Source organism: Aptenodytes forsteri, unplaced genomic scaffold (genome assembly GCF_000699145.1).
Source record: "Aptenodytes forsteri isolate BGI_AS27 unplaced genomic scaffold, ASM69914v1 Scaffold15, whole genome shotgun sequence".
Taxonomy (NCBI): domain Eukaryota; kingdom Metazoa; phylum Chordata; class Aves; order Sphenisciformes; family Spheniscidae; genus Aptenodytes; species Aptenodytes forsteri.
This window is the reverse complement of record NW_008795129.1, coordinates 5,681,743-5,696,798: the sequence shown is the minus strand read 5'-3', so window position 1 is coordinate 5,696,798 and position 15,056 is coordinate 5,681,743. Positions and strand designations below refer to the sequence as shown.

Sequence of the window (15,056 nt, the reverse complement as noted above, 5' to 3'; positions counted from 1 at the left end):
CCGCTTCTCTCCGTGCGGGACGGGGCTGAGCCGCTCGGGGCAGGCGGCGGGGCATGGGGACGGGGCTCTGGGGACCATCCGGCCGGGCTCAGCCCCCAGCCCTGAGCTAGCAGTCCTGTGCCTGGCGGGCAGGGCTGCCTTGAGCACGCAGGGTTGAGCCGAAATCCTGAAGTTCGTAGCTTTTTTTTTTTCCTCCCCTCTTCTTTCTCCCCCCCAGCCCCCCTTCCTCTGGTGCTTCCAAAGAGCCCGTAAGGTCTGCAGTGAGAGAGAGAGAGAGACTGGGGGAGGAGGAAGAATTAAGGAAGGGAAAAGATGGCGAGTTGCAGGAGCAGCGTGGAGAAAGCAGCGGTTTTGTGCTGCTTCTTGCTGGCAATGGGGAGCCTAACCTCCTGCGCCCGGCTGGAGGAGGAGGAAGAGCAAGAAGAGCAGCGCTCCTGTCACGGTGCCTTTGATCTCTACTTCGTCCTGGATAAGTAAGTGACAGTCGCATTTAAAAACGTTTATTCACCCTTCAGTGCCTCCTTGCAGCAGCAGGGACGTTGTTTCCCCCGTCTCCCCGGGTGCCTTCCCCCACCTGCCCTGGTGCCAAACAAGATGTGTGGGGCAGGATCCTTATTTTTTGCTCCCCAAAACTTGCATGTTTCCCAAGCGGAGCATTTAGGGGAGCACTGTGCTTTATCCTGAGTTAGTTGCACATGCAAACCTGGGAAATCGGGTCACCTTCAGGTTGTGGTGCGTGGGCTGTGAGCGTTGGATTTGAGGGGATGTTGGTCAGTGTCCCCAGCACTCCTGGAGATTGGTGTCAAGGCTCGGGCTAAGTGCTGAGATGTCACCTGTGGGATTTAGCAGCACCAGGGCTGTGCAGACCCACCTAAAGTTAAGATGAGACTGCTTGTGTGTAGTGGTTGCTTTTTTACAGACTCACTGTAAGGTTTTATAAAACTTGTTTCTGCTCAACTTCTTTGGAATTGTCTAAACCTGTGTTTGAGTTGCATCTATTAAAATAGGTTGGCAAATACTTTTCTTTAATACTATGTTAGCCCAATTTAGGTATGGCCAGAGGGTATGGTTAAGCTCACACTCATAGGCATGTTATAGCAAGCACTAGCAAAGTGAGTGGTAAAGTGGTACACCCACAGGTGTTTTTCAGAAGGCACAAATTTCTGTTTCTCCTGGTGCGCTGCTCCAGCTTGATAGCCAAGGGTTAAACTCAAGGAAGAAATTGTTAGTCTCCCACATATACTCAGTGTGATGGTTGTGTTATCTAATACAACCTGGGTTACGTATGTGACATGGTATTAGGAAAGACTGAAGCTTTTTCTTCGTGATTCTCACCCATAAGCCAGGTATGAAGGCTGCATTGTGCTGTTTCCCGGTTGGGAGAACTGTTCAGTCCATCAGACCTTCTGCACAGCCTGCACGAGGCAAAAAAACACCATCACTCAGGAGCCAGTATATTCCCGTATTCAAGAAGAAGAAGAAAAGTGGCTTTAAGTAGTGATTCTGGTTTTAGAGCAAAAGGATCTGAAGACCAAAGGCATTCTGCCTTTCTGAAAGATGCAGTAACACACCGTGTGGTTGTTTTTTGTTTTCTTTCACTAAGAACTTGTTCCTGAAGTAACCTGCATGTCTAGAAAGAGCTCTGTGGGGGGCTAGTGTCAGTTCACAAATTCATTCTCGCCAGGCTTTCAAGAAGTGACTGGTACTGTTGTTATGCTCACTTCCCCTATTGAATTCCCTGTAACAATAAATGTTGGTGATTGCAGTATGGGTTCTCTCTGTGACATGGTATCTATCTTCCACAGTGCAATTGCCTTCTCTAAAACGGCATTGTGTACCCCTAGCAATCACCACACTGCGTTCCTATGCTACTTTTCATCTGTAGCTCAGAAAGCACTTTACTGCTGTGATCGCTGTTATCATTCATGTTGTATTTGGGGAAATCAAGGCAGAGAAGAGAGTGACTTGCTCAGAGTTACTGATACGTCAAGCAGTAGAAAGTTGGTTGTGTAAGCAAGTTGCTCTTCAGCATTGTGGATGTGAAATCATACATTTTCTTCTAGCAGGCTGCAGGTCTTGTATCTTGGCTGAGGTGCTATCTACTCAGTACATTGCTCCACTGGAGACTGGATCTGATTACGGTTGAAGTAAAAGTCGTGCACTTCAGCTCCAGTGGGAAAATTCTCTTTGGCTTCAGTTGCAAACTGAGTCTTTATGCCGAAAGAGGAACCCTTCATTAAAAAGCTGCAGTAAAAGTTACTTGGGCCCCTGGATGGTTTTAGAATCCATCCCTGCTCCTACCGAGTCAGTGGCAATGCGGTGGCAAAGCTGCTTTTGGCCTCGATGAGATTGCATTACGATCCATAGAGGTAGTATGAGAGTGCCAGATCTGAGGAGCCATAGGTCCCATGCTGCCTTCCAGCTGTAACCAAATGTATGTGGTACTCGGGGTGGGGGTGCTGGCTGAGAGGGTATTTAGTCCCAGCTGTATTCTCTGGCACAGCACAGAGCGCTTTATGGAGGCAGGGAGCATTGACTGAGTGGGTAGGCTCTGGATCTTGGGACAGTTCAGCAACTAGATAATCCATTAGTGTTGAGAAGGGCCAGGGTATTCCTGGCAGGGAGAAGGCAGGAAGCCAGTCAGAAGCAGCTGGTCAAATCTGAAAATGCAGTGGACGCATTTTTTTAGAATTGGATCCATGCTGATACATATCTGGGAAGAATTCTGGCTCTAACTTCTAATGGGAGAATCCCCAGAAAAACCTAGCCCTATACACTACAGAGTATCCCCACGTGGCCTGGGGATTGCCTCCCTTCATTGGTGCCTCGCCAGTCTGGAGTTAGATGCATTCAGTCTTAATTATCTGTCTAACAATGGGATTGAAGCATTGGCTCTGTGAAAACTCCAGGCTTTAATCCTGTGACCCTGTAGCGTGCTCTTTAGCTGAATGACAGGCCTTGTCTCTGAAGTCAGCCTGGGTGAACCAAATGACTTTAAATCTGCTTTGCTTTGGTTCCCTATAGAAAGATGTAATCTCACATCAGTAGGAGGCAAATTGGAAGAAGGCAACAAACCTTTCTCCTTATGCATCTAAGCACTGCGTGTTACTGCAATGACTTTATTGGGGCATGATTTTTCTTTTTCATTCTGCCAGGCAAAGTCTGTGGGGATTTAATCCTGCAGGCAACAACTATCAGATGGAAAAGATCATCTGCTGGTGAAGTTATTGGTATAATATATATGCTGCCAATTAGAAAAAGAAATTCACTGATTTCTTACAGTTTTTCTCTAGTTGATTGCAGCCCTTTACGCTAACTCCATGGGATAGGCAAGATCAGAGCAGTGGAACTAAGCCTTGGATGTCCAAGAAGCTGGCATGGTGAAAGGGAAAAGCAGCATGTATGGGAGGGAGACCTGCCACCACCCTCCTTAGGATTGTCTGACCGTGCCAGAGCCACATCGGGACTGCCTTGTCTCTGGGGATGCTTAAATGAGCAAATCTCTTGAAGCTACGAGAACTGGACATTTGCTGGCTGCAGAAGCGGCTGCCTGGAGTCTGCAGTCTTGTGCTGTCTGTATGTCATACTTTACGAGTTATGCAGGCTTGAGCTTATCTAGAGGTGTAGTGGAAGACTTTAAAGTAGCATACTGAAGCAGCAGAAATTTTTCTCTTTGCAGCTAAGTCACTCCCTCTGCATGAGGTGAGGCAGTGTACTGTGCAGCTGGCACACCCATCTCTCCTATGGCATGTGGTAAGATCAAGTCACATGTGATATCAAAGATCTCGTTTACCTTTAAAGAAGCATAGGTCTTAAGCCCAACATAATGGATAGCTGAGTACTTCTCACTTGCTTTGGTTGCTTGATTTGCTTTGGTTGTCCAGGTGCATGAAGAACTTGTTTCAGTCCCATCCCAAACTGCTGTCCTCTTAGGGACTTGATTGCTTGACTATTCAGGCCTTGTAGTGACAGTCTCATGCTTGAGCATGTAAATAACTCTCTTTCATCCCTGCCTTGCTGTTAACATCCAGATGTTGTTCGTAATCATATTGAAATGCACTTGCACAGCAGAAAGGATGACTGACCTCTAGTGTTTCCTAATTATAACAGTGCCTGGTAGCAGTGTTCGGATTGTTTATTAGTGCAACAAATAGAAACCCTTTTAAAGTAAGGACTTATAACTGCCATAAATATTTGCTCCTGGCGATGCTTGACGCAGCAGATCTGAGCTGCAGAGCTGTCCGTATTTTGTATTTACCAAGTATGAAGAAATTTTTTTTATTATTTTTTGACTGTAGGACAGGATGGGAAATGGGGAGGAAAAAGAATGTGAGATAGTTGAAAGTATTTTCTCACTTTTCCTGCTGGGATGTTTGCTAAGAAATTGTTTGGATTTTGAGGAAAAATGAGCTGCACAGCCTTGGGAAAATGTTTTCTTTTTCCACAGCACAGACCATGGCAGTGCAAATGTCTTGAGTAAGGCCCTGGCAGATTTACTTTTAGAGCAGTGACTCTAACTCTTTTGGCGGGGGGCCTAGCCTAACTACCCTTTCTCTACTCCTCATCTTCCCCTGACCTGGGTAGTCCCTCTTCATGGTACTCCTGTCTCTTGAGCCCACAACAATATTGCCTTTCACATCGGTTTTGCTTTGTCTCCTGTGCTCCCAAGAGCATCCCTGTCAACAGCAACTTTGGTAAAAACATCAGTACAATGTGGCCAGTCAAGCCTTCTCGCTTGTAATCCATTTTCCAGCTGCCCCCCCTTAAACTTGGTAAGCCTCACTGCGGAGGTGAATGTCACTGGTAGGGAGCTGGCAGGGAAGAGCACAACCTCTGATCAGATGGGAAATTAGCTACCCTGTCCCATCTCCTTCCTGGTTTTGGCTTTTGGGTCCGTGCCCCCCCCCCCAACCTCCCCTTGAAAAGACAGCTTTGTGGGGGAGGGAGGTGTCGGGTGGGAGACAGGTCGATACTTCCTAACTCACTTCAGACAAGCCAAAAAACCATGAGAACAAAAGGCATTTCAGGAGCTGCTATTCTGTGCCAGCTTTTATCATTTTAAGGCAACTATAGTGAATTGCTGATCTCCGCATACCTTGTTTTTTCACAATATGGCATATTTTAAGCAAACAAAGAAGAGAGTTTGGTAAACACGTTTTGTGTCCCCCTTCCCCCTCCCGCATTATTTCCTTGCCAATGATTTGAATTAATTTAGCACTCATGAATTACAAGTACTAGCAAGAGCAAGTATTTTTGGCCTTAGGCTCTCACTGTAGCCCTCTCCCTTTCTTCCCATGTCCACATAGTCCCAGTCCAAGAGTGTTAGGATGGAGCTGAACCTGTGGGAACTTCTGCAGCTTCCCTCCGTGCTGTCTCGGTCCGATGCTGTTCTGTGTGCTGGTTTTACGCAGCGTGTGAGAAGAGTGTGGCTAGCAATGTTGTTGTGGTTGGAAATTGGACTGCTGGCAGAGTGCCTGAACACATGTTCTGACACCTAATTTAATTGCATTTGAAAATCTCATCTTGACTGACTTAAAACACTGCTGGACTCCCTTTTCTGTAAGCAAGAATATCTACCTACTGCAGCCAGACTTCAGTTCATCGTGAGATGTAGGACCTGATGCAGGTCAACTGCTGATTGAGAGGACTTGCTGTCTGAATAAAAGTATCAGCTTTGTTCCTTAGATGGCGTTGATTACAATATATGTATATTTAAAAATAGTTGTGTCTATCTGTCTTCCTCCTTTTCTGTCTGACTTCCCCCCATCCCCTATAATGTAACCACATCATCTACATCACACCAAAAGTATGCCCAAAAGCAGTATCTTTATTGTTTTCAAAACATAATCTGTTGGTATTTTGCCTTTGTATCTTTCTTTGTTGTGGTTATATCGCAGCCAGTGCTGTGATTTTTTTCTTACAACCAGGTATAATTGCTTGGAATGTTCCAAAGGAAATTTTTATTCAGCTTCAGACCTATGTTATTGGAACCAGGTTTTATTTGTTTGTATTTTGTCTAATATTATTCTGCCAGATTTGCCTTTTGGCAGGAAAAAAAAATTCAGGAAAACCAATTCTCCTCCCCTCTGCCCCAAGAAAAAAATGCTTTATAAAGCACAAGGCAAAGCTAATGGGTAGTGGTTATTTGACATAAAATGTGTACAGTTAATGGGAAGAAAAAGCCATGGCAGCTTGTCATTTGCAGTCTATTTATGCATGTAACTAAATCTGATTTATTTGGGTCTTGAGCCAAGGAAGTAAACCGTAAGATTCCCACTGATCTGGGATTTTGGTTTGTGTGCGCTCAGTGATTGAGAATTTCGTTACTTTTGTCTGAGCTTGCAGACCAAACGCTGGTGTGAATTGCGATTTGAGTTTGTGTGAGGCGTAGTAGGACTGAACCTTTTCATCTCAAATGTGGAGAAGATGCAATGACTCCTGTGAGTTATTAACGGTGCAAGAGCTGTATCTCCCTGCTCCTGGTTATCATTTGCACCTGGTTAAGAGTGTTGCGGCGTGACTGGGATTGAGCGCTCTGCTTCGCTCCCCATGATGTGCTGAAGAGGACCAGGATGCTGAGAATGGGTCTTCCAGGCCTGGTGCTGCTCAGAGCTTTACAGGGAGATCTGAAGCGGTTGGATGCAGTCTGAGCCCGGCTTCTGAATTTCACTTTGTGCTCTTTTGGTGGCTGGGTATGTAGCAAGAGCTGTAGCACCAGGTGGATAGGACTTGTGGATTGGGTGGATTACTGTAGGAGCAATGGGCGATGTTTTGAAGGCTGACTTACAGAAGTCAGTAATGTTGCTGCAGATCGTCAGTAGTTTTACAGGAGAAAAGCTATCTATAAAATTAATGGTTTTGGTCATGAAACCTTTTGGATTCAAGTACTTTGGGTCCTGTGCTTGGGGTGTCTGCCTAGGACTAAGAAATCCATTTTCCAGTCACTTCTCTCTACCTTTCCCTCCCCATTCCAGGCTTTGTCTTATCCATTAATGTTACAAGTACTTTGAAGCGAGGGCTGTCTCAGAATGGCTGTTTCCGCCACTGTTTCTAATTGCCTTTGGAGCAGATAGTATAAACTAGTCCTTCCTTGCCTGGGTGAATCACCCAGTCGAGGTCCCTTCCATGCTTGCAAGAAGCATTGTTTGGGAGAGGAGGATTCTTGTCACTTTGAATGCTCTGCTGGCTCAGAAGGGAGCAGAGGGGTGGATGAACACACGCGTGTATGTCTGAAACCACAACAAACTAGATGCCCCAGGGTTTGCTTTTATTGTAGAGCCGTTATTAGCCATGTGCAGGAATTCTGTTGTCTACAATGTGGTTGTGGCCACAAAGAGTTCTCCAAATAACAACAACAAAGTGCCATGTTTCTGAGCAATGGGCTGTATGCAGGGCCGCCATTAGCTCGAGGGGATAGAGACTTCCAGGGACCTGCAAACTCAATGGGTGTTGTACTCCCCTGACACCATACTCAAACTGAACCCAGCATCAGTAGTAATGGGTCTGTTTCTTGCTGCGGGATCTCTGGAACTGCTGCCTTCAGCTAATCTGTAACAGAGGCAGATGTGCATGGGGGAGCGGGGAGCAAATAGGACAAGGGGCAGCTCTGTATCTTCAAGGGGTTTCACTTTCTCACTTTCAGCAGGGAGGAAAGGCTTTGGGTCCTGCTGCCTTCTCTCTGTGTACGTGGTAATAAGAATATTTACTGTTTGGGTAGTGCTGGAGTATTAACTTTCACTGCTAAACTGCAGGTCTGATGTATATTGCACCAGATTGATCTGTACAGGCTTCTGACAGTGAATTTAGCTGTAACTGTGAATCACACGTGTCCTAGGACAGACACGTTACAACTGACCCTCCTGGTTTTTGCCTGCTGAAGTAACTGGGCTGAAAGTGGCAGCCCGTATGCCAGGGTTGTGCTGCTTGATTTCTCTGGGTTCCAGCTTCCACTGCCTCTGGGAGCCTGTTAGGAAAGAAGAGGAGGTTTCCAGCCTGTCTCGCGCTTTGTTGTCTTCTCAAACAGCAGTGAAATCCCACAGATTGAGGCAGATAGGACTCTAACATGCTCACTGTTTTTATACTGACAGAGAGCTCCGCTAAGCTAGAAGGAGTCACTCCAAAGTAAGCAGGGGCAGAATCAAGCCTTGCAATCACATCACTTCCTTCCACCCCCAGAAATACTCACTGACCGCCTCTTTTCCCCTCCCATCAAGCAGTAGCAATGTGAAATTCAGGAAAACAGCAGAAGCAGGAGCTGCAGCAGCAGCTGCTCCTCCAAGCTGAGTCCCGATGAGGCCGGCAGCACATTCCTTCCTATGTTGTGGTTTGCTGACTCTTCTCTTTGTCTCATGTGTAATGGGAACAGAGCTCGTGGAGCGGGGAGCACGCTCACAACAAATAGCTCCTGTGGGTTTTTTCACTTCACTTGGGCCTAATTCTGATCCCAATTGCATAGGTATGAACCTGGGGAAATTCTGCTATTTCTCTGGACCCGCTCCAGGTTCACCCCAGTGGAACCGGCAGCAGAAACAGGCCCTGAAATATTTTCTGTGGCGCTCCGGCTACCCACAGCAGCTTCTTACTGCTTTGCGTTTTCCTTGGCCGTAAGAATTATGTAACCTCCGAGGGCTGAAACCTCACCGTCCCGCTTGACTCCGAAAGGCACACGAACTGCTTGTAAGCTGTGGGTCACTACCCACAGAGGTCTTTGGCTTGTGGGGCTTGGTCCTTTGCAGAGAACGTCAGGCTCACGGGGCTTCTTCAGCGGGGAGAGTGCAGGGAGGGAGCCCGGGGCTCGGCTGGGGGGTGGTGGCCATTTTGATTGATGTGAGGAGTTGAACCAGGTAGCTGATGACCTGAAAAGCAGGAAATCTCTAAGGCATGAGCCAACGAGACAGGTCCAGCCGTAACATCGTCTTTCTTTGCAGACAGCCACAGCTCTGGCTTGGTGGATTCACTGGTACAAACCTCCGCAGCAGGGTATGTAGGGTTCCCTGGCTGCATCGCTTCCCCATGGCTTCCTCCAGTTACTGGTGAGGGTGGACGAGTGTGTCTCGTGCCCAGTGATTTTTCTGCACAGTGCTGCTCTTTTGTTGTGCTTCGTTTATTCTTTCCACATTATTTAGAAGTCTTCACAGTTCCTCTGAAATCTTACAGGAGTGTATCGTTTGATGGCCAAAGAGGCCAGGCAAGGAATCTGTTTGTGGTTATTTACTGGTGGCAATTCGAGACAACATGCCAGCTTTGTCTGAGGCTCCTGTTAGCACAGGTACGCTGATTCAGGAGCTGTTTGTTCTTAGTTATTGTAACTTTCTAAGGGAAACAACAAAAGCACCGAAACTGCTGTAAAAATCATGCTGTGTGCATGTCCAAGAATAACCTGTGGTGTAGAGCATCACTGAAAGACGTTGTGCTTTCTCTAGGCTCGGTAACTGTGGAGTTAAAAATGAGTATGGCTTTCAAGTATCGGCCATGGTCAGAAAGGAGTTTAGAGTATGCTTGGAACCTCCCACTTGCCACGGGAAACCCAGGCAAAAACCTTCCAGTCTGATCTAGCCATGAAGGGCGGCAAGTTAGTTTATGCTGCCAGCAAAAGTGATTCTGCAGTGTGAAAAATAAGATCCCAAAAGCAGTGAAATGCCTCAGTATTTTCAATAGTGTTGGGCAGCTTCTGTTTGTCAGTGTTGGGAGTAGTATTTGGCAACTTAGTATATAGTTTAGCAAACATTTTATTGTTGTAAATTTTTGTTTAATCTGCCGTTACTGGTTTTGTGGGTTCAGGCCTCTGGGGCAACAGATGAAACTATATCAGGAGAAACCCCAGAAGTCTCCAAAACACACACACACACACACACACACACACACACACGAAACAGCAAATAAATAGACTTTACAAACAGGGATATTTAGAGGCGGGTTTGGGGGAGAGGGGTGGGAAGTCAGGTTCTTCTATAAGCCAGGCCACCCCCACTGGTGTTCATGAGGGGTTTGACGTGACCACCATCAGTGGCACTTGGGCATCATTTGCAGTGGGCGGTGACACGGCTGGTCTTTTGAGGGATGTGGTGGGGAAAGTGATTAAGTGCCGACCACTTCACTGGTACTCTTTTGAAACAGTTCGGTTTTCTTGCTAGTATGGCTTGTCCAGCCTTGTCACTTCCCAGCTGATAAGCAACATGTGGGTGCAGAATTCCTCCTAGGGGAGGAGGAGGCCCTCCGCCATGCTGAAGGGCCTCTCCTCAGCAGGGTTGTAGCTCAGTGGTGTAGAGCCAGGTGCTCTCGGAGCACAGTATGCTTCTTGTGAGGACTAGCCCGTGGCAGAGACCTCCCTGGCTTTTCAGAGGTGGGCATCTATAGATTTATTACAGCCAATTCTAGTTACTTTTAGTCTCACTGGCTGTACCCTTTCCAAGAAGGGGTGTTTCATTGTAGTCAAAGTACATGGAAGTGCACAGTATTAAGTTTACCCGTACATTTTCACTTTAAAAGTCTTCATGTTTTTCCACCATTAGCAGGTTATGATTTTCTTGAATTTTCAGTGTCTAGGCTGTTTTGCCAAGCTGTTCTTTGCCTGAGGGGTAGATAAATAAAAGGGGGGGGGGAAAAAAAAGTAATTCTGACAGTCCTAAGAAGGTACTGGAAATGATTTGTTGCTGTTATAAAGAAAATTCGTTGCTACTTTCTTTTTTGGATTGCATCAGTGCCTCTGCAGCTGGCAGTAGAAATTTGATACCTCATCCAAAATAGGTCAGTCTTTTCCAAGTAAGAAACTGTGGCTATTCTATATAGGGAAGTGACTCCATTGGAAATTAGCGGAATTGGTCTTAAGTAAGAGAAAAAAAAAAAAGAGGGGGGGGGGGGGGGGGGGGGGGAGAATTAAAAAAAATTAATTAAAAAAAAAAAAATTGGGAGCTGTAAATGCATCTTGCATAGATTAAAGGAAAATCTGTTTTGAGTTTAGCATGCTTAGAGATTTAGTCTGGGACTTTCAGAATTATAAGTGTTGGAGTGCCTCAGTTCCCTTCTGGAAAAGCAGTGCTTAAAGTACATACCTCACATCTGCATGGATTATTTTTTAACGATGTGAAAAGGGTTCATTTGCTAATAGTGCTGGCACCTTTCATTGGTGCTGTTCAGGAAAATATAATCATGTCACATCCGTTGCCTAACACCTATAAATCAGAGACTGCAGAGGATCCAGATCCTTGGTTCGAGCAGTCTCTGGTGCTTTGTTGCCCTCCCTCAGTGCCTGGCAATTTCTTCACTCTTTGATAACCAGTTTGTTCTGTGAATGAATCGCCAGCTCTCCAGAAGAGCAGCGTGAAAGCACAGGGTTACACAAGCAAGCTTATCCTAGCTTATGTACTTCAGGGGTCTCCTTTTGGTCCTTGTCTCTTTATCTTCGCTCTTCTCCTCCACTCCACCAGCACTGTTGCAGGGCAGGCAGTGCCATGTTATGTGGGCTTCGGTACGCTGATCTCTACCTCGTGTACAGGGGCAGAGGTGACTGGCATAGGGTCGCTTGGAAAGCCTGTAGCAGAACTGAGAATTGTAACATGGGATCATTTTGTCCCCTTTTTTTAATCTTTTTACACAGAAAAATGTCTAACAGCAGTTAGAGGAAACCTACTGCTTTACAGTAGTTAAATTTCAGAAATTTTTTAGTTCTGTGTCTAAGCCCCTGCGATCCTTCTGTATGTGCTGCTGTTTTATTTATCTTTCTGCCTAAGACACCCGATACATGAGTTTGCCTGTCAAGGAAGGCGAATGAGCCATTCTCTCATAAACACCGCAGTCCTAGGGAGGGTTTTTAAAATCGTTGTCTTCTCGTGCTTTGTAGCCTATTTAAAGGCTTGAAAGTGTATGGCATAGATCCACGCGGTAGAAATCACCTATCATTTACTGTAGAGTTGCTGCGTGCAAGGCTCTGTTTGAGATCTGAGTCCCACCAGACTGTGGGGGTCCCTGAGAATGTAAGACTAAGCAGAAAAAAGCCAGGGAGCGCCAGTAATGCAGTTTTATATATTGGGAACGGCAGCACGAATATGTAAGTCTGTGCATGTAACTAAGTTGCCCAGGTTTTCACAAGAAATCTGTAATGGAGCCAGGGATTGACTGTCCAGAATGCTAGTCCAGCGAATTAGCTACGAGCACTGCCTTTCTCTTCGGAATTACTTCAAAAGTCTTCTCTCTTGAAACAAACAGTAATTCATGGAAACATTCTCCCACGCATTCTGGGAGAATAGATCAGTCAAGACTTTCTGTGTGGCTGCAAGGGCAGAGCTGCTCTAGGAAAGTAAATAAGCTGTTAGCAGATGATATAGTGAAGTCAAGTAAGATGAATTAAACTAGAAGAAAATATTTATATTTTATGTTCTAAAAGGAACAAAAGCAGATGGAAGAGTTACTGAACTTGTTTCGAAATTGTCTGGTAAACTATTTCAGACCTATTTCTACTTCTCTTTGGGTCAGTGGGTTTTGTCATGATGGTTCCTGTTACAGCTTCCAACACAACTGCTGTAGAAGCCTCAACAGAGTTAGCTGCCTCGTGTCCATAGACCTTCAGGGAAGTTGTGTCCCTAACCACCTTTGGAGTAGCCCAGGCTTAAAATTCAGAGTGGAACAAGGAATTTTGCTGTGAAATAAGATGAATGTAATCAATTATGTTTTGTATGCAGGTCTGGAAGTGTCAGAAATCATTGGACAGAGATTTACTCTTTTGTGGAAAGCCTAGCTGAGAAGTTCATAAGGTAAAGTTTTCTTAAGATGATATTTTAATTTGCTATGTATATAATTTTTTCATTCACTGCTTCTTAGCAAAAGAAAATCTGCTGAAGTAATGTGTGCCTGTGACGTGGATCTGGCTTGTTCTTCTGTTTCAGTCCAATGTTGCGGATGTCTTTCATCGTTTTTTCTTCACGTGGCACTACAGTCATGAAACTAACAGAAAACAGGCAAGTACTCCACAACTTTCATCCAGAAATACCCTCTATCCCTTCTCTCAAGCAGCGAGTGGCCCCAAAACCAGAATTCAGAGCTCTGTCTCGGTCCTCGGTGTGGCACCAACTGAAGTCTTTTCCACCGTTCCCAACTGGAAGAGGGCTTAGAAGGCCTTTGGGTCTCCCGTTACCATTTTTCAGCCTTATAAGAGAAAGGCAGCACTGGGCTGTCTCTTCTTTCTTGCAGTATTTCAGGGAGAAACTGTGTTTCCAGTCAAGGATTCATGTATGTCCTTGCTGTCCTCAACTACCCAAATAAGGGTGGTTTTTGTTTAAGAGAACTCAGACCCTGAGTTGATGAGCAAAAGACTGTATGGAAGTCCTACAGTGGCCTGAAGCCGTGAACTTTATGCCAGCAGCCAGTCATACCCAGTGCTGGAGCACTGCCTCGCCAGGCTATCGCACCCCTCTTCTGGGCTGCCTTCAGACAGCACCCGTGCCAGGGGTGGTATGCGCAGCCAAGCGACAGGCTTCTTATGAAAAGGAGAGTCTGAGGCTGGAGCAAAATTCTTGTTGCCACCTTCACAACCAAATCCTCTTTTAAAAAAAAAAAAAAACAAAACAGCAACAACAAAAAAAACCCAACTCCCCAAAAAAACCACCAAAAAACCCCCCTGCCCCAAAAAACAAAACAAAAAACCCAAATAATTTTGGCTTTAATTTGCCTCACACGTGGAAATCCCTCTCATGGAGGTGTTTCTAAGTATTTTCTTTCATTTCAGCTTAAAGCCCTTGCTTTTGCTACTGCTTCTGTCTGTGTGAGAGGGCCTCAGTAGTACAGTGCACCCTATAAATAAAGGGACCTGTGGTGCAGTCTTGAAAGAACAACCCCCCCTCCATTTTGTACCCCAGGGCATCATCCAAAGCCAGAAACCCTGCCAGGGGTCTTGCATTTCTGCTGGCTCCACTGAGTTTTGGCTCAGGTCTCCATCTTGTACCTTGGTGACAGAGCTCAAACTTGCTTACTTGTCCCAGGTGGATTTGCTCTTTGCAAGGTGGAAAGTAGACAGGAACCCTGTGGCAATATGTTGAACGTGGTCTTAGAATGTTCCCTCTCCTAAACTCCTGTTCTCTGTATGGATCACCATGTGTGCCTTTTCAGCTCGTTTTATACTTCGAAAGGGTAAAAATGTGCTTTTTTTGCCCTAAGGACATCCCCAATCCCAGCTCCTGATTCTACCTTCGTCCCACAATAGACTCCTGTTTTCTCTGTAATTGGGGTTGTGCTGCCTAAAATGCCCAGCTGCAAAATGGAGCTTAGAGAGGCTCTCGCTATCTTTTTAAAAAAGGATGCCCCAAAGCCTCTGGGGCTGGTGTTTGGACTTCCTACATGTTGTCTGTTGAATATTTGTTTTGTGATTAGGCCTTATTTGTGTTCCATTAATATATGAAAACTTTGCTAAGGATCAACGTCTTTTAGTGGTCAGTCATCAATTAAATTATTAATTTCCCTAAGCGATCATCTTGGTTAACCACATCTTGGTATGTGTTTGTGGAGCAAGAAGCTATGCAAGAGGGGTCATGGTATCAAAGTCCATCTCTTACCAGGGAGCAGTCTGTGCCCCAGGAAGGTTGATCAGTCCCTGGTCTAGGATAGGAAATTCTCATCATTCCCGTCCTGTTCTCTTATCTTTTGGCCTCTGTCTTTATAATGGAAAAGTCCTAATCCCAACTGTCCTGATGATTGATTGAATACGGAGTTTTTATTTGTCCTGTTTTCATGACAGGGTCATTAGTTTTTAAATTCTCATTCCGTCTGTGGTTTGTCAGAGTTTAATATCTGGTATTTGCTTTAATTCAATCTTATCCTGCCTGACAGTGTACGAGAATGGGGGAGCAGGGACAGAATTGCACCTTTAAAATGTGTTAGTCCTAACATTGTATCATATGTCCGGTTTTGTGTTCCCATGGGTGTTTGGCTGAAAAACTGTTTTTTGAAAAATCTTGGGTTTACCAATGTTTTGGCTGGTGTGTATGCACTCTGTGCAGTGTACTGACAGGGTGCGTGATCTAGGTGTGGTGCAGGAATATCTCAACAAAACAGAACTTTTAATAAAA

General features: G+C 45.5%; 1 protein-coding gene across 1 annotated transcript in view; it reads left to right on the top strand.

Annotated features, from left to right (window-relative positions):
- Positions 1 to 312: 312 nt before the first annotated feature.
- The window catches only part of ANTXRL (anthrax toxin receptor-like), a 58,900-nt gene continuing 44,156 nt past the window's right edge, over positions 313 to 15,056 (top strand). Inside the window, exons 1-3 of the mRNA XM_009277995.1 lie at positions 313 to 473; positions 12,678 to 12,749; positions 12,882 to 12,953. Coding sequence (XP_009276270.1) covers positions 313 to 473; positions 12,678 to 12,749; positions 12,882 to 12,953 — 305 coding nt within the window. The remainder of the gene's footprint in view (positions 474 to 12,677; positions 12,750 to 12,881; positions 12,954 to 15,056) is intronic.